Source organism: Myripristis murdjan, chromosome 3 (genome assembly GCF_902150065.1).
Source record: "Myripristis murdjan chromosome 3, fMyrMur1.1, whole genome shotgun sequence".
NCBI lineage: Eukaryota > Metazoa > Chordata > Actinopteri > Holocentriformes > Holocentridae > Myripristis > Myripristis murdjan.
In genome coordinates, this window is record NC_043982.1 from 9878847 (window position 1) to 9906759 (window position 27913).

Here is a 27913-nt window from a genome sequence, read left to right on the forward strand (position 1 = left end):
TTTTTTTTTTTTTAAACTATTAACCATGAGCTTGAGCGTCTCTCCCATACTATATATCTGTACAGTTCTCCAGTTGCTGTGAGCCAGCACTTCTGCAATATATACACCCATTCCAGAGCGACCAGAGCCCACAGAGTCTCCGGCTCCAAAACCGTAACAGGGGACCACAAGCCTCTTATTCAGTCCGTCAAACATCACAGCTGCCCTGATCTTCCAGCAGCAGTTCATGTAACAGTAGGAAGTTTATGCATTAGAGTTGGTCATTATTTTTCACTTTGTTAACCCAAATAAGTAAATCGATGCCATGCACTTGGATTTTTTCAGTCACACAGCCTGGGGTTACTGAATCACGCTGGTAAGTCAACCCCAATACCGAGCGCATCCCGCAGCTTTCAACAGCCTCCGTCTAGTCAATCATCCAAAACATCGACATCATTTCCTCTGGAATTCAACATTTTAAACACCAGAATAGTACAGGCTCTAACAATGGAAACCTAATATCTAGTCCATACTCTACTAGCATCAAAGATAATTAATTAAAAAAAAAAAAAAATCAAGGTGGAATTCCACTGAATTGTGGGGGAGTGGGAGCATCTAACACTTCATTCCCAATATTAGTGCTGCAACAGGACTAAAAAAAGGTGGTGGGAAATACAGATGTGCTGAGGCTGTGCCGGGGTCCACATATCTGCTGCAGGCTGGTCAGAGGCTGCCGATGTTGGGGAAGCTTTTGAGCTTCTCTGGGAAGTCGTCCTTATAGAGCACCGGGTCAGCGCGGTGCTCCACCACCTTCAGAGGCATGGTGCCAAAAACTGACGCAAACTTGTTGATGCACTCAGATCTAGGGATAAAAACACAAGATGTTTAGTGAAAGGTTCGCATGTAAACTTCACAGAAGCCTGGAAAAGATAAGGAAAAACACAATTATTTACTAATCTCAGGTGATGGACTATACTTTTAATCATCTGGTTATAAATAATTGTTTTTCTTTCTTAACATTATTTGGCCATTCAACTTGCCTTGCCTACTGAAATGCACCACAATACCACATCAAAAATATGGCTGTACTGTGCACACATTCAAAACACCTTGCACAGTTTAGTTTGCAGTAGAAATGCCTCACATACAAAGAAAAGAAAATATCAAACAGTTGCATCCTGTTAAATATATACATAGCGTCTCATGACTTAATTAGTTTGGATAAATGAGCCTCTGATGTCTTGGGCTATCATTTGCAAAAACAAGCTTCCATACCTCTCCACCATGTGCGTCTGGTCCAGGGAGAGTCCATCAATAGCCGTGCACTCGGGACACTTGAACTTTTTCCTGGGGGTCACCTAAATGGAGGAGGTCATCGTATTATTAACTCAGTTGAGATTTCATCTTATCATTAAAACTCAGCAGCCAAGACACAGGCAATATATTGAATTGTTCATTCTGAGAAAAAGGTAACAAGTGTCAAGGGTCTGACATCCTACAAGAACTTCTCATGTGTTGCCCAGGAAAAATGGACGAGTTCCAATCAGTGGAGTGATGTATTGACTTCCTCTCTCTTTCCTCCATCACATCTACACCCTGGCACACGTCCACACCCAACACCCCGGACCTGTGGGTGTATGTGTGTGCGGTGGGACAAACGGGGGCGAAACAGTGTTTTCTCAAAGAACCTGGTTGAGATATGTGAGGTGGTGGGGGCGTAGGTGCTGTTCATGAATTTGATGGCAGGGTGTGCGTGAGCCGCGGTGAGCTTAGGAAAACATACTCAGAGGGGGAGTGCCAGTGAGTGACACCCAGATAAGAAAGGTTAAGGCTGGGCTTTAGCTCGGGCCCCTGCACCTGGGCACAGTCAGTCTGATAGGGGGGGAGGCAGTGAAATAGAAGGGTGAGAACTGATCAGACACAGAGATGCTGGAGCGGTCTGTCAGCCTTTACCCTCCCCGACAGACTTATGGCAACCAGATCAGCAAGTGTTATGAAAGTACCTTTATGGGGGCTTTGCCTGTGATGTTAGCCACCAGGAAGTTCATGGCAATATCTTCACAGTTCATGTGAGCGTCCACCCAGCTCTTGATGTCTCCTGGCATCTTGTACGTGTATAAATAATTGAAGTACTGAAATGGAAGCAAAGACAACACAATGAGGGAAATCTAATGTCATGTGGACATGCATTTGAAATATAACTCAACTCATTTTGCTCTACAGTGCAGTCAAGAGTATGTAGGAGGAGCCGCTGCTCTAGAATTTGCTTTGAATTTGATGCGATGATGTGAGGTTTTGGTTCCAGTGAGATAACCTTGCCCTACCTATGACACCGTACTCATCTATCTTTCTGCTGCCTACGAGCCATCACATACACAAAGAATACAGCAAATTGCGACCTTTACAGCCAGGCCCTCTGGAAAATTTGCTTCAGATTGTTTCGATTGCTTCAGAGTTGCTGTAAAGTTTATTTTTTCACTTTGATGGAGCTAGGCTAATGACTCACATAGAATTCAAGTCTTTATGCTCAGCTAACACGAAAAGCTACCTACAGAAACTGAACCACTGGACGTACAGAGGTGAAAATGGTATTGAACATCTTGTCTCAAGTCTCACATACATACAGAGTGTACATATGTACACATACATAAAGAGATGAAAATGGTATTAGGCATCTTGTCTCAGTCTGGGTAAATCCGAAATAGGGTATTTTGCCCAAAACGTTGGAGTATTCCTTTAATGATGAATAATCAACAGGGAACAAAAAGCATCTACTTATGTGTGCTGTTTTCATATTTATTTTCAGGTAATAAAGTTATGGCGAATTTCATATTCAGAAATCTTTTTGCCTTTTTCTGAGCAAAAATTCTAACATGTACATGTTGCACTAAGACAAACTCGAATGGGAGAGAGAGAAAGAGGGAGTGAGCAATCAAGACCATTGAAATTCAAGCAGGGATTCCCAGGATACCTTGTGGTAGAAAGCAGCTCCAGTCAGAACCATGGAGACCTCATTTGTCCACTCCGACTCATACTTCCACTTCCCCATTTCGTGGTCCCAGAGGTGCAGCCGGCCGGGATAGCCCACTAGCCTGTCTGGGAACTCCCTCCACACCTGGCGCAAATGGCAGGACAGGAGACAGATTGTCTGACACACTCAGCTTAATTGATCCAAGGTGAGAACCGACGGCTTATACGGGAAGATTAACGATTAGAACGTGGCCTCAGAAAGATTTAATGCACAAGTTAATCTTCGGTTTCAAAATATGGCTGTCTGGACGTTTTGTTTCTGCCCCCCCAAAAAATCACTGTTGATAATCAAAGTGAAATCACTTCAGAAATACCGCTGCAGCTGTATGAATAGCCGAGAATCTCAGCCTTCATACAAGGAGGCCGTCTAATCCTTCCACTGAGAGCAAGAAGCACCGTCATGTAGTCGGATGACAGCTCCTCTATCGGCCCCTCATTCCATGTAATTTTCCTTAAACTGAGCACAATTGTATTAAATGGGTTCTAAATGCAATCAGGTGAGTATGCTAGGCTGAGTGGGGCTGTGCAGGTCTGTGAGCATGGAAAGCATCAGCTCAAGACCTGTCATCGTTCCTCACACATCAAACACATCTCCAACCAGCAGGCGGTCAAATCCCCACTACAGGAGAGTAAGACTATAATCTCCCTGAATGACTTTAAACTCTGGGATCAATGTGAAATGGCTGGCTGCATTATCTGCCATCAGGGAAAATATAGCAAAGTAAGGTCAAGGCTGGGGTCAGTTTTGTGGGAGGGGGTGGGGGGGGGGCGGATGGTGTTCCTTCTCTTACCTCGTAGCCAAACTGCAGTTCATCAGACGTCAGCATGATGATGTCATCATCGATGGCCAGCACAGCTTCTGTCTCGATCTCGTCGTAGGGAAAGAAGCGGTTGCTCAGCTTGTTCTCTTTGGTCCGCACAACTTTGAGAGGCACGGCTATCTTCGGCCAGAGGGACTCTACAAAAGAGAAAACCAATGCAGAATATCTATCAAAGCGGTAGTTAATATATGCATATACACAGATATAATACTTACAGTTTATTCATCCTTAACATTTTTTGAGGTTCAACAAAATAATAAATATAAGCCAATTTTGGTCTGTGAGGATGGGTCAACAATTATGATGTCATTCACCACTGAAACAGACATTTGAAGTGTGTCCTGGCGGTGGAAAAGAGTGCTCTGGCAGTAAAACTTCCCTCACTGACTCGTATCGCTACACTAACCTCAAGCACGTGCAAATCCAACCACACTGAGATTCTTCATGAGGCACATCAACAAAGTGTTTTTTCAGGAGAGCATTTCAAAGAGCTTGGGCGGTGTCCATGGCACGGAGCATGGCACAGACAGATGACACAAAATGTGTCCCCTCATTAATGGTGTAACTGGGGCCTGGCAAACTACAGCAAGCGCTCCAGGTCCTTCTAACCGAGTCTGAGGTCTCCTGTCAAAAGCTATTGTGGGAAAAACTGCAATGTTAAACACCCATATTTTCCTCTCATTCACTGTGAAAATGGTGCTGTCTTCCCCTCTTTCATTCGCAAAGATGGAATGACAATAGGACTGGGAGAATTGGGGGTTATTATCTGAATTATAATAATTAAGCCCCACCTTGGCGTGAGTCAAAAGGTATAGACTGTAAACCCAAATAACTGACTGCTGGATCTGAGTGACCTCTTATATTCACACTGTTTAACCCAACAAAAATCCTATTTTCTGGACAATTGCCTGTGGCTTTATGCATATTTGCTGTATTGAGCTCTTCCATACAATTGATTTCAGCTGCTTTACAAGGTAGAAAATGTAACCTTGCCACCACAGTGATTGTTTACAGGAACCGCTACAGATGTGCCAAACAATAATGGAAATATGATAGAAAGAGACAAAAATGTAGGTGTCAAGTATTATAACACTTGATCAACAATCTAACAAACAGGTGAAATGCTAAAACATTTCGACGTAGTCCTCAGTACCTGTGTTTCCTTTTAGAAACGCTATACGAGAGGAAGCAAAAACAGCAGCCTAATAATACTAAACACATCAAGCCTTGGTGCAAATGGGGTAGAAATCTGTCCTCATATTGGGCTGAGCCCAGAGAGTTTGACCTGTCAGTGGCCCTTGTTAATTCTAATGGGTCACAAAGCTCCAGCCAGGCGCCGCTGACGCCTCTAATCAAAAGGCAACTCGCAGCCATTAGGGGGCACTTCAAAGTCACCTCACAACTTCATTACATTAGCTAACTCTTACAGCAGCAGGACAGATTAATTCCCGGTCAAGACCAGTCCTCGTCTGAAAGCCAAGTTAAGCTGTCAGTGGGGTAAGACTCCATGAACAGTTGTATACTTAATTGCCATATTAAGGGTGAATAATTAGAGCACAAGGCGCAATAAATAACAGCTAATAACAGCTTACTCTGACACATCTGATGGGCTAAAACCGCTTGAGTCTTGTGCCTCTGACTAACAGCTGCGAAAGGCAGAAAGAACATTAAGACAGACAGGTAGTGAGCTGGGTAGACAAATTAAAGAGGGATGTTTTTTATCGGGCAGGACTTAGGACAACTGCTGACATCTTCCTCAGGTTAAACTGGTGAAAACCTCATCCAGTGTGTGTGTGTGTGTGAGGGGCTGTATACCAATTCCAAAAAGCAATAAAACGATATGAAAATGTGAATTTCACAGCTATCTTTGTTAGTGTCTTCTGTCCAAGGGCAACATGCCACTGAGCTGCTATACGCTCTCCTTGTTCTGTGTGAAAAGCAAAGCTGGAGAGCTTTGGCTCTGAAACCTAGCATGTCATGCCTCTCAATGTTTCTTCTGGAGAGACGAGTCTTGGCTGCTCTCGCTGTTATCACTCATCTGTTGTACATCAGCAGCTCCACTCTGGGCCTTAAAAACCACCATGGCAGGGAGAAAGAAAAAAAATTCGCACTCGCATCAAGTTGCCAGTTCAATTTGGTGTGCTCAGCTTCTTTTTTTTCATTCCATGTGTGTGTCCAGCTGACAAGTTTAGTAAATCTCTTAACATAATAAAAAAGATGCTGGATGCTGCATAGATTTGCAGACAAGGGCCAACAAACATAGCATTGTGATATTACATCTATGAATATTAAATGGGTATTGTGCACAGATGTTTATTGGTATGCAGTAGGATGGTGGGTGGGTCTTAAGAAATGAGTTGGGTTGCTAGAGTAGCCTCATTGTTAGAGACAAGATGGTGACAAAAGTTGCAGGTTTTAATCCCTCAACATGTCCATGAGCAAGATGCTGAACTTCTACCTGCACCATGATTGACGGGTTGCCCCTGCCAGACCGGTGCCCTTGAGCAAGGCACTTACCTTTCAGTAGCCCTAGTGCTGTGAGGGTTCCTATGGTGTTTCTTGACAGATTAATCATTAAGTCTATACCTCTATATCAAAACTACATACAGCTGCAAACAGGAATGAGCAGCTGCGGGGAAGCTTCATTAGGTAACAGATCATAACAACTGGCTGCTTTAGCATTAGCATAGCAGCATGAGGAATCAGCAGGCTCCATACAATAAACTATTGTCATATTACAAAAGGATACACTGTACAGTAAGATCATAATGTAGTAAATACAGCATCTGGTGACACAGGGGGCTTCAGCCTCTGTTCATCATAACTAGATTCTGGAAGGCCCCTAACTGTTGACACACGGCCCTGCAGCCGAATGAAGGATTTGCTTAAAATTGAAGGCAAAATTCAAATACCTGTCATCAATTCAATATTGATGATAAAATTCTGCAAATCAAAGTACAGTACCGTTTCCTGAAATTAGTGAAACTATTGAGGTCATACAGACCTTTGAAAATGCTCCAATTTTGTCTACATTGTCTACTGAACATCATTTAATTTATGGTAGATGTTTAAATTGCTTACCCAAACCCAAGTATTTATTTTATAATGGTATGAAACTGAGAAGGCAAGCAAAAGTTAGCATTAGTGAAGGTGTCATTTTTTCTCTTGATAAACAACTAAAATCATTAACAAATTACCCAAATTATAACTGATGAATTTTCTGTCAATTGAATCATCATTTCAGCTCCATTACTTACTTCAGTATTACTTATTCCAAAAGTAACCTCATCACTACGAACTATACCATACCACTACATAAATGACACTATTCACACAACAACTAACGTGGAATAACTGGCGTCTACAGTCCTGTGTATACTGGGACAGAACAATATTATTTTTTCTGATACTTTTCCAATCTTTTTACGCAATTTTGTTCTGGTCACTTGTGGACCGAATAAATTTCAATTTTAATTTTCAAACTTATCAAGGCCCAGAACTTGTCAGCATTTTTTTTCTAAACCAGGACAGGAGCCCTGTACTGCTGGTCTGCTGGAGTTGTCTGCTGGATTGTATTTACATCTGTTTTTGTGGTTCCACACTTTAAAACGTGGAACTCTCTAAGGTAAAATGAGAATCGAGATCAGGTTATCTCTGGATCCCAGCTCACCTTCAGGAGGACTCTTGTTCTGGTTATTCCACACCACCAGCAGCTTAGCCAGACTGGGCACTTTGGATATCTCTGTGATGACCCGGAAGAGACTCTCGATGCGGTCGTAGGTCAGCACCACGGCTGTGAACCCAGGTGCCCTCGGAGGAATCAGGGGCAGGAACAGAGGGCTGTTCACACTAGACCACTTCTACAGAGGATTGGAAAAAAAGAGAGACAAATAGAAGCATTTCAGACCTTAGTAATATCTTTTAACATGCAAAGCTACTGTAGAGCCTGCCTCACGTCTTCTGTGTTGCACAGGCCATTTGTCATGTTTTCCATGATTTCAAGGCATCATAATATTACTTCAATGGATGATGAGGTCACCTGCAGTGATTTCCAGATGATGTTTTTTAACTATGGAACAATAATCATTTAATAATTTCTCTCAGGGGGTAATAGAGTCAGTGTGGAGAATGCCAAGCACCCTGTGAGACACTGACCTTTGATGCCAAGGAAACCATATAAACGTGGCAGTGAGCGAAGGAGAGAGACAGAACCAGAATGTACGCACAGAAACAGAGAGTAGCTAGCACGTGAAACTGGCAGGCTGCTCTCATTTATCTCCTGCTCTTCTGATGTTGTTATGATGGGTGTTTTGGCACTCAATAAGCACTGTGCATCGGGGATACAGGAGAATTCCTTTGCCCTGGGTAAAGGTTAGAGTGGACGGATGAGAAGAGAAGAAAGGTGGGTGCAAGGTAGAGGGGGTAGATGGAAAAGAGAGAAAAAGGGGCAAGTGGAGAGTAATGAAAGAGTGGAGAACGCCAGGTAGTGAATACTACAGGCGTCAGTGGCTGTCTAGAGCCAATGTGGAAGCTGGCTTCTTTTTCCTGGCTCTCCATTAAAATGGCCTGTAAAGCCTGGGAGCTGCACTGGCTCCAGCCTGGATCAAGTGACACTGTTGAACAAATGATGCCAAATGAGAGATTTCTCATGCTAAGAAAAAGTCTGCACAAAACACTGAACTCTAAAAGTTACCAAGAGACAGTCATTTTGATATTAGTAAACCTCAAACCACATGGTGCAATTTTCATTTATGAATTATTATATTTACCATGCTACATCTTTAAATACACAAAAAAGATTCTTTTTGTATACCTCATTTACTAGCACAACACCACATGCAAATAAAGGAGCATCAAGGTTCATGCTTAATAAATCTCATCAAAGACTCCCCAAATGTTCCACGCTGGTTACAGTGACACTTAAACCAATCTGAGAGGGGTAGATAGAGGGCAGATCTGACATAGTAAATCTGTGGGCTTCTTGAAGTACGTTTCTCCTCTGGCCCCAGGTGGCCACAAACACACGCTGGTGGTTATGTGGCTCCTTCCAGGCCGTCCACGCAAGTCTGTCAACAGAGACACAGCCGCTGCCATATATACAACATCAGTCACTCCTTGGCCAATAAAAAATTCACTTTACTGGCGAATGGAAACTTCCTTGTGGTCGCTCTGACATTGTCATACAAGCTGAGGGGGAAATAATTAAACTAACACGGCGACACATATGCATTAAAATGAGTAAAAGATGCAAAGACCACTTAAGTCATTTGTCTGACAGAATAAATTAGATGAAAAGAAAGCCACAGCTTCAAGTGTCAAAATGAGTCAGATTCTGAGAGGGGGAGATAAGGTGTCCTTCTGAGAAGCTGAGGCTTGTACTGAAATGGGAGCAAAATGTATTTCATTTGGATATTTGTTTTTCATTTGTCTTGTTGGGCAATTGAACAGCCTCCACAAATTAAGAAAATAAAGAAAATGTCCAAAAATACAAGTGGTTCATCTGCCCTGGAGCATTTCTTTTAAAACACATTAACATACCAGTATAGATAGTGCACATAAGGGTGAAGCTGTACTAGGTGTAGTCTATGGTTTACTTAGATGGACAATGATGCAAATAATAAAATAAATAGAAAATGCAAGGATGCCTTTAAAAATGTAGTGATTAAGGTTAAATAGGTTTTCATGCAGCCCAGGGGCTTTGTTGAAAGCACTTTAAAACATTTGTGGCAAATTTAAAAACATGAGATACCTGAAGTCTTGCCATGCAAAAACCTTACAGCTATGCCTACAACTCCTAAACAAAAAGCAGCTTGTCCCCTATTCTGAAAGCCCCTGTAAGGCACCAGCAATCCTTGGAAATGTGCTTTCAATTACCAGCCTGAAGACTACAGGAGAGGGAAAAAAACCTTGCCTGATTTATTTAGTGCTCTGTTCAAGTTCCTCTCACCGTTCCCCCACTGAATCCATCGAGAAAACACTTCATCTCCTATCTTAGGCAGGAATGGCTGTAGCTCTGAAGCCTGACACAATTAACCTCCAGCAGGTCTGGACAAACCCTGAAACCTGAGTGATACTGATGGACAGCAAAGCAGTGCGCACACACACTCAACAAACCTTCTGACTGAAGAGGGCAATTTCAAGAGTAATTGCTGCTTAACAAGCTACCTGTTCAGAGGAAAACAGTCGACTGTGGTCATGACTGAGCAGCTGCCTGACTGCAAACCTATTAATGCCTTTAAACAGCATCGAAATGACACTTTCTGAGATGCCACTTGTTTACACCAACACAACCTGATTGTGATTGCTGCCTCTCACACCAGTCTTAGTGCTTGTGTGGCTCTGTTTACACTGGCTTAGACAGACATTTGACAGATCCAAAAATGCTATTATGCACACACGCATGCATGCACACACACACACACACACACACACACACACACACACAAATGCGTGCATGCACACGCGTCTACCCCACAGGCTGAGGATGGAGAAAAGACTAGAGATCGGGCTGGGCTGATTAACAGCTCCAGAGAGATGGTCGCCCAGCCAGGCTGTCTGCAGTCACACACTCCCACAACCACAGGGATGTTAAACACACCCCCCCACCCACACACGCACGCACACACACACACACACACACACACACACACACACACATATAGACCATTCCTCACATCTAGTATTCTCTCTACTAGCACAATGACTCAGACATGCAGGAACTTATTTTTCACCACAATGGAGGCATCCTCCTAGCGCAGAACTGCTGACACAAACTGGCTGCCTTAAGAGTTAGCTGGGTGTTTACCAAACTCTAGCACTGCATGTGTGGAGCCTGGGAGAGAAGGCAGAGAGCTGCTCACTCCGCCACAGTGGCTTAGATTCACAGGGCGGGAATGCTATGCTTATGTGGCACTGTTAGCATCTGTATGGTCAAAGCTGTATCCCGGGCTGGTGTCATTCAGAGTGCCAGCATGTCTGCAATAAAAAGACTCTGAGGGACACAACTCTCTGTAGCTCACCACAGTAAAATACAGCCACATACACATAACTGCACAGGGCATATGGCTGCGTGTTGGAAGACGACAGACTTGAGTGCATAAATACTTATAAAATCACGCATTTCTAAAATTGCAAAAAAATATATGGGTAGATGATAATCCTAGAAGCCGGAGTTATACAATTTCGTTGTTTAAGAATATCTGACCATAGCTAAATGTTAAAATATATGCCAACATCAAGTCATTACATACCACTACCGGTGGGTTGTTCCACTGCTCATAAGTGCGTGAGGCGTAAGGATAGATGCGGTCGTTGATGATCTGGAGTGTTGTCAGGCCAATAGCTTTCATGGAACTGAAGTAGGCCTCCCAGAACCAGCGTGCCTGTGGACAAATGGAACAAACTGCTTAAAACCGATGCCTGCAAACTAAAAACATGAGCTGCTTTTAAGATCAATGCTGCACCTCAGCACTTGACACACTGCGTATTAATCAAACACACTCTTTCTATACACCTTCCAGATATGTTTACTTTGGTGCAGCTTTGGGTATTTGCATTAGCAGATGGAGAAACCATTTGTATGAACAAGCTGACAATGTCCTCATAATCAAAACATGATGCATCGTGCACAGTTGTGCGAAAATTTGCGCGAACCCTTTGGGATTTACCTGGATTGCTGCAATAATTGCTTCCAAAAGTGACCTAATTTTGGGTCAAGACACAATTTGAATAAATAAATGACACACAAACAATTCATGTCTTTATTGTTTATTGGCATTGCTTAAGCCTTCACAGCTTTCGATGATAAAACTATGTGAACCTTTAGGAATAAGAACTGATGGAATTTCCTTCACAATAATGACAGCCTGAAGGTTTCCTGTAGCTGATGACCATACCTGCACAAAGGTTTATAGGCATTAATACAACAGTTTTAATTCACTGACATTTTTGGAATGGCATGATAAGGTCACTTCAGGTCATGCCACATCTTTTCAATACACTGAGTCTGAAATCTCTTTTGACAGGGGTATGTTTCACTTCAATAGATCTCTGTTGTGAAAAACAGAATGCTCATGAGCAAACTTTGTGTATTTTTTTGATTGGGCAGGAGATCAGAAACCCACTGGTGGCTGTCATCACATTGGTTGCAATACCTGACTCCAATTAGCCTCTTTCATACGACATTATCCTAAAGGTTCACATCCTTTTTCTAGCTAAGACTGTCACTGCTTAAGCAATAACTGGAATAAAAACATGACAAAGTACAACTGTTTGTGTGTCATTTGTTTATTCAAATTGTGTTTATCTATATTACTGAGATGAGGATCAGACCGCCTTTGAGATCTGATTAATGCAGAAATCCAGGTAATTCCTAAGTGTTTACAAAACATTTTCTGTATACTAAAGAAAAAGAGCTGTGGCCACCATGTGAGCACATTGACCCTGACCCATACAGATGTGTGACGGATGGCAGCAAAACCAGCTCTCATTTGGAAATGTTGGACAACTACTACCAGCACCCGCCTTGCCTCCTGCAGGTCCTGTCTCCTGGCCGTGTTCTAATAAGAGACTTCAAGGAACAGTTCAGAGCAGAGAGGAGCCTGTAAGAGTTAATGAAGCTTTAAACAACATTGTCTCCTGCCAGGAGGCACCATGCCATACTGACCCGACTCCACCCCACCGGCTCCTTGTTGACCTAGAGCTCTTGAGGTTAGAGGACATATGTGTGTCTATGTGTTGAGTCACAATCTCAATACAAGATGTGGACTCAGGTCTGTACCACTGTCTACACCATGACGTCGATGTGAGATTTTGATTAAAGGACCAACTGTATGTAACAAACCCAACAAACATGAAACTGAATCCCAAACTGTGTGTCTGTTATGTGCCTGTAGGTCAGCCAGACTGGCAGTAGTGAACTATGCTTCCATCCCATCCTCCCACTGCAATGCACCAATGTGTTTTATTTACAAGTGTGAGTGTTGTCATATGGTCCACAGAGACAGGCCTTAGTGGCACATGTGAGACCCTGTGTCTTAGCAACTTAGCATTGAAAGTGTGCAACAACACAAAAGAGGCTCTTTTTTTGAGAGAGAGAGAGAGAGAGTGGGGGTTCATACAGACTTTCTAATCTCGGGGGAGAATCCCAACGGCCCATAAATCAGCCAGTGATGAAAGTTTCTTTTCCAACTGCGAAGAGGCAGAAAGCAAACTGTGCTGGCCTGAGAGGCCCGGCCCACCACCCTCCTCCCTTTCCAAGTGCCTGCAGGGAGTTTTATGAGCAGGGAAGAGGAGATAAAGTTGCAGGAGACAAAGAGTCTTGAGAGAACTGAAGCACTTCACTTCATCTTTGTGTCACTGTATCCAGCCTAAAACCAGAGAGTGATGTGCTGACGAACAAAGATTTGTAGTATTATAAGTATGGTAAGCATAACCCATTTGATCCATGGGGTTAGAGCACATTCACTAATAAAAAGGATATCATGGTTCATTTAAATGTTAATGTTAAACTGCTGCAGCAATTAGGAAATGAGGGAATCATCTGTAAGATGAGAAGCTCAACTCAAATGGGATATTCCACAGTAACTTGTGGAAACTAGGCAGCTAAGATTTAGTGGTTAGTTAACACTTACTGATCTTTTTGTTTCAGATCAGAGACCTAATAAACAGCATCCACTGTTTTGTTGGTCAAACAGCTAGAACTCGTCTATGCTATAAAATAGAAATACAGCCTCATGGTTGTATGCCTCTGCCAACCAGTCAAGTTGCAGTTTCCCTCCATGTCTGTCCAGACTCAATAATCGTAGTAAAGTCTTTGTTTGTAGGAATCTGATAAAAGATATCACGTGTATTTTTTTTGGCAAAATGGAATTTATCTCTATACTGAAATGTATGATTCCAGTGAATAATTTCCAGTGAGAAATATGCTGTCTTCACTTAGAGACTATTTTTACAGAGGAGTACAGAGGACTGACAGAGAGCTTCATCAATGACAATCACCTGAAGCTCAATATCAGCCACAGCCAAACCAATGAGCCTGTGGTGGACTGCCAGAGCAACAGGAGAACTCCTGTCCTGGCTGTCATCCAGGGAGAGGAAGTGAAGAGGGTGGACTCATACTGCTCTGTTTTTCATGGTGATGTGCTGGGGCAGCAACATCAAAGCTTGGTGGTCAGCAGTCTCAACAAGCTGTTAGGGAAGGCCAGCTAGGTGATCAGGTTGGAGGTGGACTTGAAAATGTGGATGCTTAACAAACATCTTCACCTTGGCAGCCCAGAAAATCTATACAATCACAACAGTTTCAAAGTGGGCACCAAACACTGGCGTCACCAATTCAGTATCTGACCAAATGTAAAACCTTCTTTTCCTGAGTTATGGTGTTGAGTAATGGCCACAAAAGTGGTTTTGCAGAACATTATGTCATCACAATGAAGCTGACCTTTGACGTTTTAGAAATGAAGCGTCTTCACTTCATCATATTATCCTAATAGATATTTGTGTGAAACTCTCACAATTTCCACATGAATTCTTAGATTATAAGGTGTTTTGTGAGGTCACCTTGACCTTTGACCTCCAAATTCAAATCGGTTCATCGTTGAGTCTAAGTAGATATTTGTGCCAGATGTAAAGAAATTCCCTCCAGGGGTTTCTGAGATATTGCATCCACAAGAATGGAGTCGACCTGAGGTGACAGTGACCCTGACTTTTGACCTCCAAATTCTAATCAGGTCCTGCTCTAGTCCAAGTGGACATTTGTGCCCAATTTGAAGAAATTCCCTAAATGCGTATCTGAGACATCGCATTCATGAAAATGGGCCAGTTGTATGTATGCGCAGACTGACAACTCGGAAATATAATGTCTCTGGCCATGGCTGCCAAGATGAAACAGTCTCCAAACTGCCCACAATAACAGACAGAAAACATTTTTGAGTGCAGTAGTACGCATCACTTTGTCAACCCACTGGAGTTGGCAAGTGCCTGACAGTCACTGAATTTATAGATTAGAACTGGCAGCGATTGATCTTTGGACAGAGCAAGCCAATCATTAGTGCTTTGCAATAATTAAAAGCAATAGTACAGGTCTAGCAAAACCAAATTTGCTTCATTTATGCTAGCTGCTCACTTGGGAAACTGCTTTGATTACTATTTTGCAATCAAAAGACCTCTACACATACACACACACACACACACACACACACACACACACACACACACACACACACACACACACACACACAAATAAACAAATAGATCTGTGAAAGTGATTTTGACTTATCTTCAGTCCTGAGGAGATGGGTAGGTGTAGCCTAACCTTATGGTAGTGGATTTCAATCCTGGTCTCTGGGACCCAAAATGGTGCTGAATTTCAATCCTACCAGGTATTTATACATTCACCTTGCATCAGGTGTAGATGAGTCTAAGATTTGATGACAACAATGAAAACCAGCAGCACTCTGGTTCCCTAGAATCAAGACTGAAGACCTGTGCCTAATGGGCAGACTTCCGATGAGATTACACAGGCTTGGTGCTGCCTAGAGCCCCATCGCCTCTGATCCCAGACTACCTAACAGCCCGTGGCACGCTTGCCTCCAGAGCAGCGGCTAAACATTCAAAAGACGTTCTGCAGAGCAGCACAGGGGCACAGCATGAAAACAAAGAGACTGTTCTATCTCCTTTTCTGTTCAACTTCTACAACTTGGATTTCAGATTCAACTGTGGGTGAGGCCACCACCTGAAATTTTCTGATGATCCCTCTATAGTGGCATGCATTGGTGAGGCCAAGGAAGGGGTGGTATAAAGAGAACGACTTGTAACTCAACATTAGTAAGACTAAGTACCTGGTAGTGGATTTCGGACTGAATACCAAAACCTGCAAACCTCTGTACATATTACCCACATCTGTAAAGTGAAGTGAATACACTGAATCTGGAGGGAGGTATTGTAACATATGTCTACGTGCCTACACACTTCCGTACATATGCACAGCCCCATGCAGACCTATCAATACAAGCTTTACACATCCTGTATATGTAATGGAATTTTTCACACACTGTCTTTCTCTTATTCTCATTGCTATAAAGAGCATATATTCAGATTTTTTCATGATGCACACATATTCCACATTAACTTTCTGGCTCTGTAAGTTCTGCTCCGACTATTATGTACATCTTGTTGAAGGGGTACCTCACCCATAATGCGTGATATTTACATCAAGTATTCACTGTGTGCTGACTTCAGTCCCTGAAGAACAAAGTTTTCCTTGCACAGGGTGAGTACTTGATATAAATATCATGCATTATGGGTGAAGTATCTATTTAATGCCCTGGAGTTCACACTGTCATACATTCATCTGGTCAGCTAGGCTCAACTGTGTAATGTAGGGTAATGTAGGCCACTCGCTATTTTCTGACTTATGGTATATTTATTTTGTTACACAATTTTGTTCTGTGACTGACTGTTGATAAACTTGGTAGGCTCATTTAAAAAGTGTTTTTCTAATGAGGGCCTGTATAATAAGCGAATTGGATTAATAATCTACTTAAGATGCCTGAGTGCTGGAATCATAACTTGCACATTCTTGTATGACAACATTGCTGTATTCATATTATAATCATATTTTTCTTTGATGTAACTAATTCCAATAAATAGTTGGTGCTGCAGCAGCACTATCTCCCCTTAGAGATAAATGAAATTTCATCGTATCTATTCTAATTTAATGACTGAAATCTACTGAATTTGCTGTGCCAAAGCCTGAACGTATTCTATTCTAAGGGTGTGACCCAAACTAGGATCTAGGGAGTCACAGAACATGGGCTCAGAGGTCTCACTTGAACACTATTAACATCTCGCAGCTGTTTAGCACTTATCCTTTTAATTTGTGACCTAAATGGATGCAATTACATCAACTCAAATTTGAAAATGAGTTTTGTTGTCTGAATTGATTTTTGCTGGCTACTGATGAAGGCTCAACAGTCCTAAATAATATTTGACCTAGTCTCAAATAAGACTTACCACCCTGACTCAATCAACTGTCCTGGCTCTGCAGGATGAACTTTAAGTGGAGTGTCATTCATGTCACACATCAGGACATGTTAGGTCAAAGACAGTCCTAAAGACAGTCATGTAAATGAAAACACGATGGCAAAGCCACAACCAAATGAGGACTCAAACCTATGATGTCATCAAGAAGTAAATTCTGGCTCTGCTCCACTGACAATGATTAGCAACTTGATGACACCATTTCTTTATTTCTGGGCTTCTATATCCAAAATTAATTGTGTTGTCATTAGCTTTGATCAAAGTAATATGTACTCCTTTCTCATTTTCCAAAATAATTTTCTTTGGAACAACTCCAGATTTTTACATCTTGATGACATCACAGCACCATGTCTTTCTTCTCTGGTCTCTAGCTTTGCTCTGGGTAATTAATTCATACTGACCAAACATACACTAAGCTATACCATGAAAAAATCTTTAATTGATAGGTATTTCCTTTTAAGTGCCAAGACATTATCTACCCCTATCTTTACACCAGCACAAAGGCAGACCAGATGCGAACTGAAACAGTGTCGCCATGTGAAGCATGGATTTCTGAGCCCTCTGCTGGTCAGAAACAAGAAATACTAAAGCCCTCTGGAATATAGTATCTATGCAATGTCAGCCACTGTAGACCTATCTGCTCGAGGATTTCAGGTGCTCAACAGTCACAAAAGAGTCACCCTCTTGAATTAAATTGAATTAAAAATGTGAGGAGTGTCTCCAGGTGGACGCAGGTATGGGAAGACATGGAATGGTCGTTTACAGCATTCCATAAATCCCAGGCAAGACTGGCAATGAAAATGAGCCTGGCCCACCCTCCTCACCCTGCCAACTGGAGTGATTTGAGTCTGAGCTCTGACAATCTCAATCTAGGAGGAGTCAGACATGCACAAGCCATACACAGGACTGGTCAATATATTGATATTACGTCAATATTGTGACATGAGGCTGGCTATCGTCTGGGCTTTGGATATGGTAATGCTGTGATATAGCATAATTGTTGTTGTGTTATAGAAAATGCAATGCAATTTTCTCAACTTAATAGACTGCTCTTGATGTTCTGTTATCTGCCTCTACCTGTGTGGTCACCATGTTCACAATACTAATGACTGCAAAAAACAAAACTCTCTTGCGTGTAAAGATTTTATGATAGCAACAATAGTCATCCTGACAAAATCAATACACAGTATCAATATTGAGGTATTTGGTAAAATAAATAAATACATTTAAAAAACTGTGATATTTGGTTCTGTCCCTATAGCCCAGCTCCAGTCACACTGACCATCTTACTCTCCCATGTGACTAGACTGACTTCATCTAGGAGTGTTTCACAGATCTTTAACAGAGTCTAAGTGAGGGCTCTCCAAGTTCCAATTTGTGTATCTTAACAAGAGCTAAATTCAAATTGTTGAGACAAACAAGCTGTCACTGTAAATAAAAATGTGCTCTCAGTTTGGCAGTGAATATTCTGTCAGATGCTGTGGGACCAGATGCAACTTGCTGTATTTCTTCCGGCACTCTCCAGATTCTACCTCACGTCAAGCCTTCACTGCACCGTGCACCTGCTTTGAATATTCTCTTGTTATTACATCTCTGCCTGGCATAGTAGACAGACCTGTAAATAAAAGTCTATCTACTACACCATGTTGAAAACAAGCTATAATGGCAAATGTAATAGTCCAGATGTGCTGCATAAAATGGAAATCAAAAAGTGGATTTGTGGTTTATCTTTAAGTAAGAAAGTAAAGTACCTTTGCAGGCCCACAGAAGCATTTCATTTTAGAGCCAAATACAATCGTGAGATGATAAAAGTGTAATATGTTACTGGTGACCAAAGTCTCTGCACTGCAAAACCTTTCGGACTTCCTATGCTTAGCAGGAGAGACCTTTTTCAGTAGGTATTCAATATTAAATATGTATCATGATGCCAGACAGGTAGGCTGTAGATGACTTGCTTTCTTGCATTTTAAATTAGTATAATACACGCAATTAACTGAGTGAATACGGTAACAAATTTAACATTATTTTCAGGAAAACATTTTGGCTAGAAAACATCCTGGATAGTAAGTTCTAAAAACAGTTGTATCTTTTAAGCAAAAAGGTTCAATATGAAGCACAGTATTTTCTTCAAAAACACATTTCTGTAAAATTACTTTTGACGGCACTTTCTGATGTCACCATGACAAATAGTAACTTTGATCACATATTTTGTGCTTTAACTTTGTAAAAATAGAAAGTATCTCACAGGGGTGTTAGAATGTGGACTAATGGCAAGTCATTTGACATTTTTATATAAAAGAAATTCTGTACACGTTACTGTTAGTTTCATACAAATTAATATCATGGATACTTTTGTCAAGACATGTTTTAGAGAAAAACTGATACATGACCAACCCAGCCCACCTTCAGGCCGTCAGAGCTGACAGAAGAGCACTGTGACCAGTGGATAAGTCAGATCAGATCTACGCTAGTTATCTGTGAGCTATAGACAGAACTCACCCCCCACCTCTGCCCCATGAGCAAGCCATGTTTTAGAGCTTGTCTGGTGTAATCCAACCCCAAGCCCGTCTCTGAGCCCTTGGCCTAAGACATCTGTTTGGCCAGTATAATTGGTAAATGGACCAGCGTTGATACAAGGGAATGAGAAACAGCTTGAATTGGTGCACTTCTTCCATACGGGCTTTCACTTTTGTTTATTGTGGCTCAATATAGCTATTACATTGAAAGAGACAGAGTGAGTTGTCTTCCATGCATTTCGCTAGAGCTAAAATCAACACAGTTGAGTCTTTAGGGGAGTTTTTTTTTAATCTAGATTGAGCAAATGAGGAGTAAATTCAACCTTACAAAAAAGTGAGGGTGATATCCAAGGCCTGTCTTTTTTGTGTGTCAGAGAGAAGTTGTTATTGCTACCACAGAGTTGGTTGGTTGGCTGAGGTAAAGGCAAACATCTCAAGACGTGAAATGTAAGCAGTCAGCCTCTAGTAACGTTGTCTTTGACCACAATTTTACACCGAGTCAATCTGTCGGGTCATGGCCTAGTCACCTGAGATTCACTTGTACAGACAATGACTTCTAAAAGACTTGCAGTTTGTACATGTGTGTGCGAAAAAGCTCCAAAACGATCACACCCCATGTCCTCAAGCTGCAAACTCAGCACTTTCCATAAGCTCCACTACTAATGTTTTGTTCAGGTTACCTGTCTCTGCATCTCCTCCACCTGTCTGTGAGGAATACTCTTTAGGATAGTGTACATCTCGGAAAGCTTCTCCTCTGGAATAACCACGGATGCTCTGTGTAAGCACACACACGAAACATAAATAAATACATAAATAAATAAATTCAGTGAAAAGAGCAAACAGTCAGTGCAACTTCGTGTTTGACAATTGTTCTGTGCTCTAGCCAGACCTCTTCCAGTCGAGGACCTCAGAGAACGGCAGAATGTAGGAGTCGGCGAGGATGACGGGGACACAGCCGGCCTGCAGCACATCACTGAGGGCAGCCTGACCCAGACGCGCCCCACGCAGAACCACACAGAATGATGACTCCTGCAAAGAGACAGCGAAAACACATTCGTAATTAGGGATGGGTATTGGCAAAAACCTCATGACACTTACCAAGATACATGGGTCATGATATGATTTTGTATCACAATAAATTTCAATACGCTTTACAGAAATGACTGAAAATGTAAAAACAGAGCTTAAAATACCACCTACTGCGTAACACCTGGAAATAAAATCTACAACATATTATATAACTCATTGGGCTATAAACTGGCTGAACTGGAATTCAATCAGTCAAAATTCCCATTCCATTTTATTAAAAAAAAAATGTATAGGTTACATGAAAATTAGGCAATTACGTAAAACATCAATACAAGGGCTAAAAAAAAAAAAAAAATCAATAGAGTATTGCAAAAAATAACATCACAATACTCAGCTTTATTGATTTTTTTGCACAGCTAAATTCATACATTGGACTTGCAACTGTGCAGTGTAGAAAGAGGTATATTTTATGAAATAATTGTAGATTCAGGAACAAGGATCCAGTTCAAAGTACTTATTGACCAATTGGTGCTATATTCAGAATTCTTCATTTATCGGTATTGCAATTTTGATTTACATGATGGCCAATACATGATGTGATGGGGGTTGAAACTGCAATTTTCACATTTACTGCAAGTGAATATTGGCCCTAAACATTAGTTATTGGTGTCCTTTATTGCTAATGATCAAATTAAATGATCTATCAGTACTAAGTAACCAGTACTAATAATCTATCAGTGAATCCGTAGTTAAAAGCAAGGACTTGAACTGCATTAAAGAAGGCCCACCAGTCCCTGGAATGGACGCTTTGATGCTGCCATGCCTCCTACCTGCAGGATTTGTGGGTAGTCGTACACCTGCCCCTTGTAGCAGCGTTTGCGTGCAGAGGCGGCTCCCTGAGAGAGGTTGCTACACTTGTCCAGGAGGAGCAGGGCCTCTCCATTTTCCTCCTTCAAGCGCTCCAGTTCAGCACGATATTCACGGTGGATGGCAGTCTGAGATGACAGAATAAAGTAGCGCCGCGGCCTAGGGGAAGAGAAAGTACATGTAGCATGGGTTACTCAGTCGTACTTTCTATTGTTTCCTTTCTACTCTCGACATGTCTCCTCAAATGAAAGTTGGTCTAGAGCATCAGCCAGCCTGACTTAGGAAAATGCCATGAGATAAAATAAGTGTACTGATTGTAATGTGGCCCTGATGCGACCCTTAAACAAGGTGATGAGAGGTGATGTGTGAGATGGCTAGCTCACCCAGGCTGTCTTTCAGGCAGCTCAACATCTGCAGAAAGAGGGCTGTAAACTGGGATGCTGACATCATAACCTTGCCGGTAGGTCCAAGTGGAAAAACCGCCACCAGCTAGCAGTGCTCTGAAACACACACACACACACACACACACACACACACACACACACACACACACACACACACACACACACACACACACACACACACACACACACACACACACACACACACACACACACACACACACACACACACACACACACACACAGGCTTTCATATCAGCTTTTCAAAAAGTCAGTTCTGATGCTAGGGATGCAGTGATATATGCTTTCATCACAGGTCGCAATAAAAAACACTCACAAAAAAGCTGATCATGGTGAATCTCCATTATCGGGATAATTGTGAATATCCTCATATGAGTGACTTGAAAAAAGCACAGTCCTACAATGATTTCTGGATCTATTTTGAATTGCCACAACAAGGGGGAGCCCGCATCTTTCCAGCATGTTGCCATGGCTGAAGGCATGGCATTATCTAATGTTTCTGTCAAAAAAAGAGGGATAAGCGATGGCCTTTCTGAAAGTGCTCGAGGTAAACTTCACCTTTGTGCAGACCAGAACCTAAAGGAGCACTAAGCGACTGCAAGTGAATTTTCTTCTTTGCATTCTACCTGTATCACCGTGTGTGCAACTAGGTCCCAGTAACTGCTCTCAACAGCCCAAAAGGGCTTTTGATGGTAAGGATAGAAACTTTAATCCTTCACTGCTCTAACAGCAAATGCACTGAAATGTGCTACTTGTGGTGTGAGCCGTTCACACCAACATGTCGGTGAATGTGACAGTGTCCATGGCAAGAGACTCGCATTAAGTAGATTAAAAAAGCTAAACCTATGAAACACTTTGAATCTTCGTCTTGTGTAAGATGCATATTATATAAAAACATATTCGAGCAAATATATATTCATTTCAATATAACTATATTGTGGTCTAAAAATCGGTTAGTGGTGCTTTAACTAAAGGAACAGCCTTGAAAATACGAATTTATTACGTTGTCCTTTTGTTTCCCACAAGAACTTCTACCATCAGCTTTTATGATGCAGCATATAAAGTCACGTCAAATACTACTTAGGCCTAATAACAGACTACATATACTCTGAATGCAGTGGAGGTAATGAAACATATCTTGGATTCAGTCCTATTCATAGAAGGTGAGCATGCAGTTGAAACCCACACTCCGTCTCACACACACACCTGGTTCTGATGAGGCTCTATGCCAAATGGACTCCAGCTGGATGAGCCCAGGAAATTCCTTACAGCTACAGATAAGTGTTCATTGTCTCAAGGCGGGCTGTTTGTAAAACCAACTTTTTCCACCTAGAACCATCAGCCTAGCCAAGAGGAGGGCCAAGAAACATGGGCTCTGGGCTAGTAAATACCAGGAGATTAAACATCTGCCCAACGCCTCTTGAAGCTATGATATCTTGTGACTTCTTATAGGCAGCTCTTTCATCATCATCAAATTGTCATGTTTAACTCATGTTTAGTGCCATTAAAGATTGGCATCTGTCTTACCTACTTAACAACCAAAAAATAAAACAAACTTAGATCTGACCAATAAAGTGGACTAATTCAAACAAGAAACATATCATCCTTTTGTTTTGTACTGACAGTTAGCAAGTCACTGAAATCTTGATGACAGGCCTCCCTCTGTTGGTTTGAATAGAAAAATGACTCTATCCCTGTCTAGTAGTTTTTATACTTGGCATTAGTGCTGCCAAACATCTAGGTGCCCTGTTGTTAGGTAAATAACACTTTGATAACATTATGTCAGCACATGTCTGGATGGCCTTTGTCCCTGACCCTGCGGCAGTAACCAGCCCACACACTGTGCTGATTTGCTACTTGTTTTGACAATTTGCTTATAATGAACGAAAATGACATGAGAATGTGGGTGAAGGCCTGCGATTACTCAGTTGCCAGACCTTTATAAAACTAAGCATTACTGTATATGCTATCAGTTGATATATTTTTTTGCATAGTGCTGGATGAATGGAGAATGGATAAGGATATGCAAGGTTTATGAAATTCTTTCTGTAGAGGAGTGTGCCAATTTAATTGCATGATTTAAATGATAAAAAATGCAGAATTTATATGTATTTCAGGAAAATGGATTTAGAGCCATTGCATGACAAGTGCAAGGCCAACTGTGGATGTGTGAGGCTCCTTCTAATTGGCATGAATGCAGACAATCACAGTCACGCCGACACAGCTGTTAGTTCTAGGTGCATGACGTCAAAGTGCAACATATTTTGAACAAGTAGAATAATTCAGAATCATGCACTATGTCACGACTCATCACTACAGTTTTTCAAAGGAAAAAATAATAAAAATTTGGCATTATTCATCATGACAGTCATCTGTCACTTTATTTTGGAAAACTTAAGCATGATAGATAACTTGATAAGGTCTTGACTGTGTTTAAAAATTCAATATTTCAGACCTATATACTTAACTAAGATTTCAGATTATTTTTCACACTGGTCAGCTCATACATGTATGCACTGTACTTGAAGTTAATGGGAGAATCACCATACACCAGTGAAAGTTACTTTCCTTGCCTTCTGGGCCGCCCACTCTGTAATAAAGTCTTTATAACCCATCTAGGATGCAGCTTCCCTTTTAATAGACAGAATGGCAAGTCCAGATAGTTTGCCTTGCAACATGTTTGTACTCAAATAGTTTAACTAGCGAACTTGCACTCGCTCAGTGCAACTGTGACTGGAGAGGTCAGTAAGATCCTGTCTTGCTTAGTATACTCAACTCTCAGAAAAGGTCCAGTGTGTTTATATCCTGAGATTTGGCTATGCTCATCTCATCATTCACTTTACTACATCATCTTTTATGGTCAATCTCCTCCATTTGACACGATTTGATAAGATCAAAAGGAAATCCAAATATGCTGCCAAGCTCATAAAAAAAAGGATGCTTCAGTTAAGTTATTCTTTAACTGATGGCATTGGTGAAATTCTTCTTTAACCCATCCTAACTATTAGGAGCAGCTGGCAGCCACAGTGCAGTGCCCAGCGACCAACTCCAGTTTTGAGACAGAGCCTTGCCTTGGTCAGGGGCACCGAGACGAGCATTAATATGTTTTTGATGCTGGGAAAAACCCACACAAACATGGTGAGAACATGCAAACTCCACATAAAAAGGTCTTGGGCCTAAAGAGTGCAATTACCCAGCAACCATTGCAGTGACTGATTAAATTCTTCCCTTTTTAAATTTTATTTCCTTTTTTCTCATGTTTTTTTTTTTACTACAGTTTATCTTCCCCTCTCACTTATCTCCTCAGAGCTGAATGACTTGTCAAATCTCACAGTGCACAACTCAGAGCCTCTCAACCAATAATATCTTACACTGTGTGACGGTTGCTGATTGAGCCATGCAGTTGGACTTCTGTACTTGTCAGCTCAAATACATGTCTGAATATTTTAACACCTATCCCAGACAACTGGACAACAGTTAGCATCTAATGCTTCTAATTAGGATCAAATGATATGCGTTTCTATTATCTGAAGCCATCTCTCCACAGCCTCTAAGTACTGCTGCAACAAGTCCAAATGAGTATATAAATAATATACTATGATACATTGTCTCTCAATAATGCAGATTATGACAGACATTTTGAGCTACAGAGTAGGCTTTACAAGTTGTAGCTACCTGTCTCTGGGCACATCCAAGGCGGTGTTGTAGTCTGGGGGGCCTCCAGGTAACATGTTGAAAAGCAGGTGATTCATCCCTTTGTCCCACCTAGAAATACACACAATGTATGTAAAGAAAAAATAATAGTGGTGAGGAAACCAAAAAGTTCCATATGAGCTTCAGTACGAAAGATAACCTCAGTGATATCAAAGAAACAGAGTATTACAAAGGGGAATAGCTGCACAGCAATAGACTGTGGCTGAGAGTGACAAAAATGGACAACAGGCTCGAGCTGAACGACTAATCAAGACTATGACCTGTCCAGCTGTGGTTTACCTGGGCAACATGGCCAGCGCCTGGGCGGTCTCTCTGATCCGCAGGGAGTTCTGGTTCAGTACATCAATGGAGGGGACAAAGAGACAAGCCCTGGTGACATCATCGGTGTAAAAGTCACTGTCCGAGATGGCGCTGAGCAGGTCATTGTACTCCCGTGACAGCCCTGTGCTGCTGATGGGAACCCCCACCTCATCCACAAATCTCTGTAGCGGGTAGATGTACACCTGCAAAAGCAAGGATTTGAACACTGGGTCATAATGTCAACATCAAACACCATTGCTAAAAAGACAGTGATGAGGGGATGCTTGGACTGAGACCTTCACCTTGATTCTGTTCTTAGGGTTGTAGCCACATCTGTAAACATCAAAACAGGTGTGCATGCGACAGCTGAGGTCCCCCCTCTCAGGAATAGGGCTGGAGACAGGGAGACGAACCAGAGGTGCATCGTGCACACTGCGCTTATCCAGGGTCCAGTCGGCTGTGGACTCAATGGAGTGTGGCCAGAACTGGAACATGCCCGTGGCGATGAGCCCCAGCAGCACCACAGAGAAGAGGGTGATGTAGTAGATGCGGTGCCTGGTCTTCATCCGCGGGATAAGAGCCGGACCCCGCGAGCTGTACTTACCAGAGGCACACATGCCTGACTCCGCTCTACAACCAGCCACTGCAAGAGGGAACTGCCATCAGCGACACATGCACACACAGCCTAAAAATAACACACGTTGCCTACCTATGTCACTAAAGCTATGATTTCTGGATTTTCAAGCAAAAGGAGAAACATCTCAGTCAGACCAACCAGGTGTCTGATGAACCCCTTTAAGACACAGACTGCACCTGGAAGTTAGTTATCACAGCTGCTAGCAACTGGGCAACAAGATAGCATTAGTGAAGCGAGAGTGCTAATCAAAACACAGGACTCCCTCAGTCAAAACGTCAGCTAACGTTGGATTCTGGATGTCTGCCACTCAAAAGTGACAAGAGGAGGATATAAGCTTGTTCTGGGCTCCATTTTAAGGTAGTTAATAGCAGCCAGTAAACATTATGTGGCTAGCTAACCTCTCTACAGTATTACTGGTAGCTGTTAGCTACCTGGTGTTAGCTTTCTTCTTTTGCAAAGGATTACAAGAAGAGGAGGGACCGCAAAGTCTTCATACTCACCGAAATGTTTCACTGAAGCGACGTGTGTATTAATTCATGGCAAGCTTTTGCTGGCAAACTAGACTTGAAAACACAGCGCTGGTGTAACTTAGCAAGCTAATGTTATCCAGTTGTTAGTCTTCTGTGATTTTCGGCAGCCTCGTTCTTCCTCGTTTGAGTTTTGTAGCCCGAGAGGGAGAGCTTATGAGGCCCCCTAGTGGATTCACCGAAAACAACACATTTGATATACATACATACATACAGACTGCTGCTGATACTACTACTAATAATTACAGTAAACAGTAATAACAATACATTTAATTTGTACCTTTCAAAATCACGTTACAAATTCTTCACAATAAAAGACAAAAAGTAAAACAATCAACTATACAATAAAATAAACGATTAAAAAAACAACAACAATCTTATCGGTAAAATATTGAAATCAATTCCCAAAACTTTATTTTAACTTAACTAGGTTATATGCTTGCATATGGCGCTGAGGCTAATTTTATCACTGGTTGATTAGAGCTGCGCTACATTTGGCAGGTTGCATCTAATCAGGGTGTTTGCATCAAAATTGTATATCCTTGTTGTAATACAATGTATCTGATTGTTGTGTTTGCAAATTAAAATCTGCTTATGAATCAGTTCCTATATAAATATGAGCTACCAAAGAAAATGTAACCAAGTTAAAGAAAGTTAAAGAAGCTGTTAACTAAAAGAAATGACATTACATTGGTAAATCTTTTTTTTTTTTTTATGTTTTTATTGTTTGCTGGTCTTAGATTTGTGTTGCAGAAAACCAACAAGAACCAAAAATAGACTTCAATCAGACTCTTTGCTTATCATATAGTTGTGGTCTAGTCCAGTCAGCATTTGTGAGCTGTAATATACTGTAACACCTTAAGGCTCAGCTCAAAGTTGTGGTGACATCCAGTATTAAATGAAGAAAGCAGACTTTTTTCTCAGTGTGTCAGCAATACTAAATCAAACACAACAGATATTACTGCCTGCAGTCTTTAGTAATACACAAACAGAACTGATGGAACTGGCCCTTTTAATGCCAAACTAGGGGAAG

The 27913-nt window shown here is 41.7% G+C and overlaps 1 protein-coding gene across 1 annotated transcript; it reads right to left on the reverse strand.

Annotated features, from left to right (window-relative positions):
• ext2 (exostosin glycosyltransferase 2) lies at positions 1-26993 on the reverse strand. The gene is made up of 15 exons (XM_030046368.1): positions 26854-26993; positions 26019-26359; positions 25696-25919; positions 25378-25467; positions 21664-21780; positions 21244-21439; positions 20274-20413; positions 20065-20158; positions 11081-11212; positions 7501-7690; positions 3801-3967; positions 2951-3094; positions 1983-2111; positions 1255-1337; positions 1-841 (listed from the first exon to the last, which is right to left on the reverse strand). The coding sequence occupies exons 2-15, from the start codon at positions 26331-26333 to the stop codon at positions 703-705; spliced, it is 2160 nt and encodes a 719-aa protein (XP_029902228.1). The 5' UTR covers positions 26334-26359; positions 26854-26993; the 3' UTR covers positions 1-702.
• Between the last annotated feature and the right edge of the window lie 920 nt (positions 26994-27913).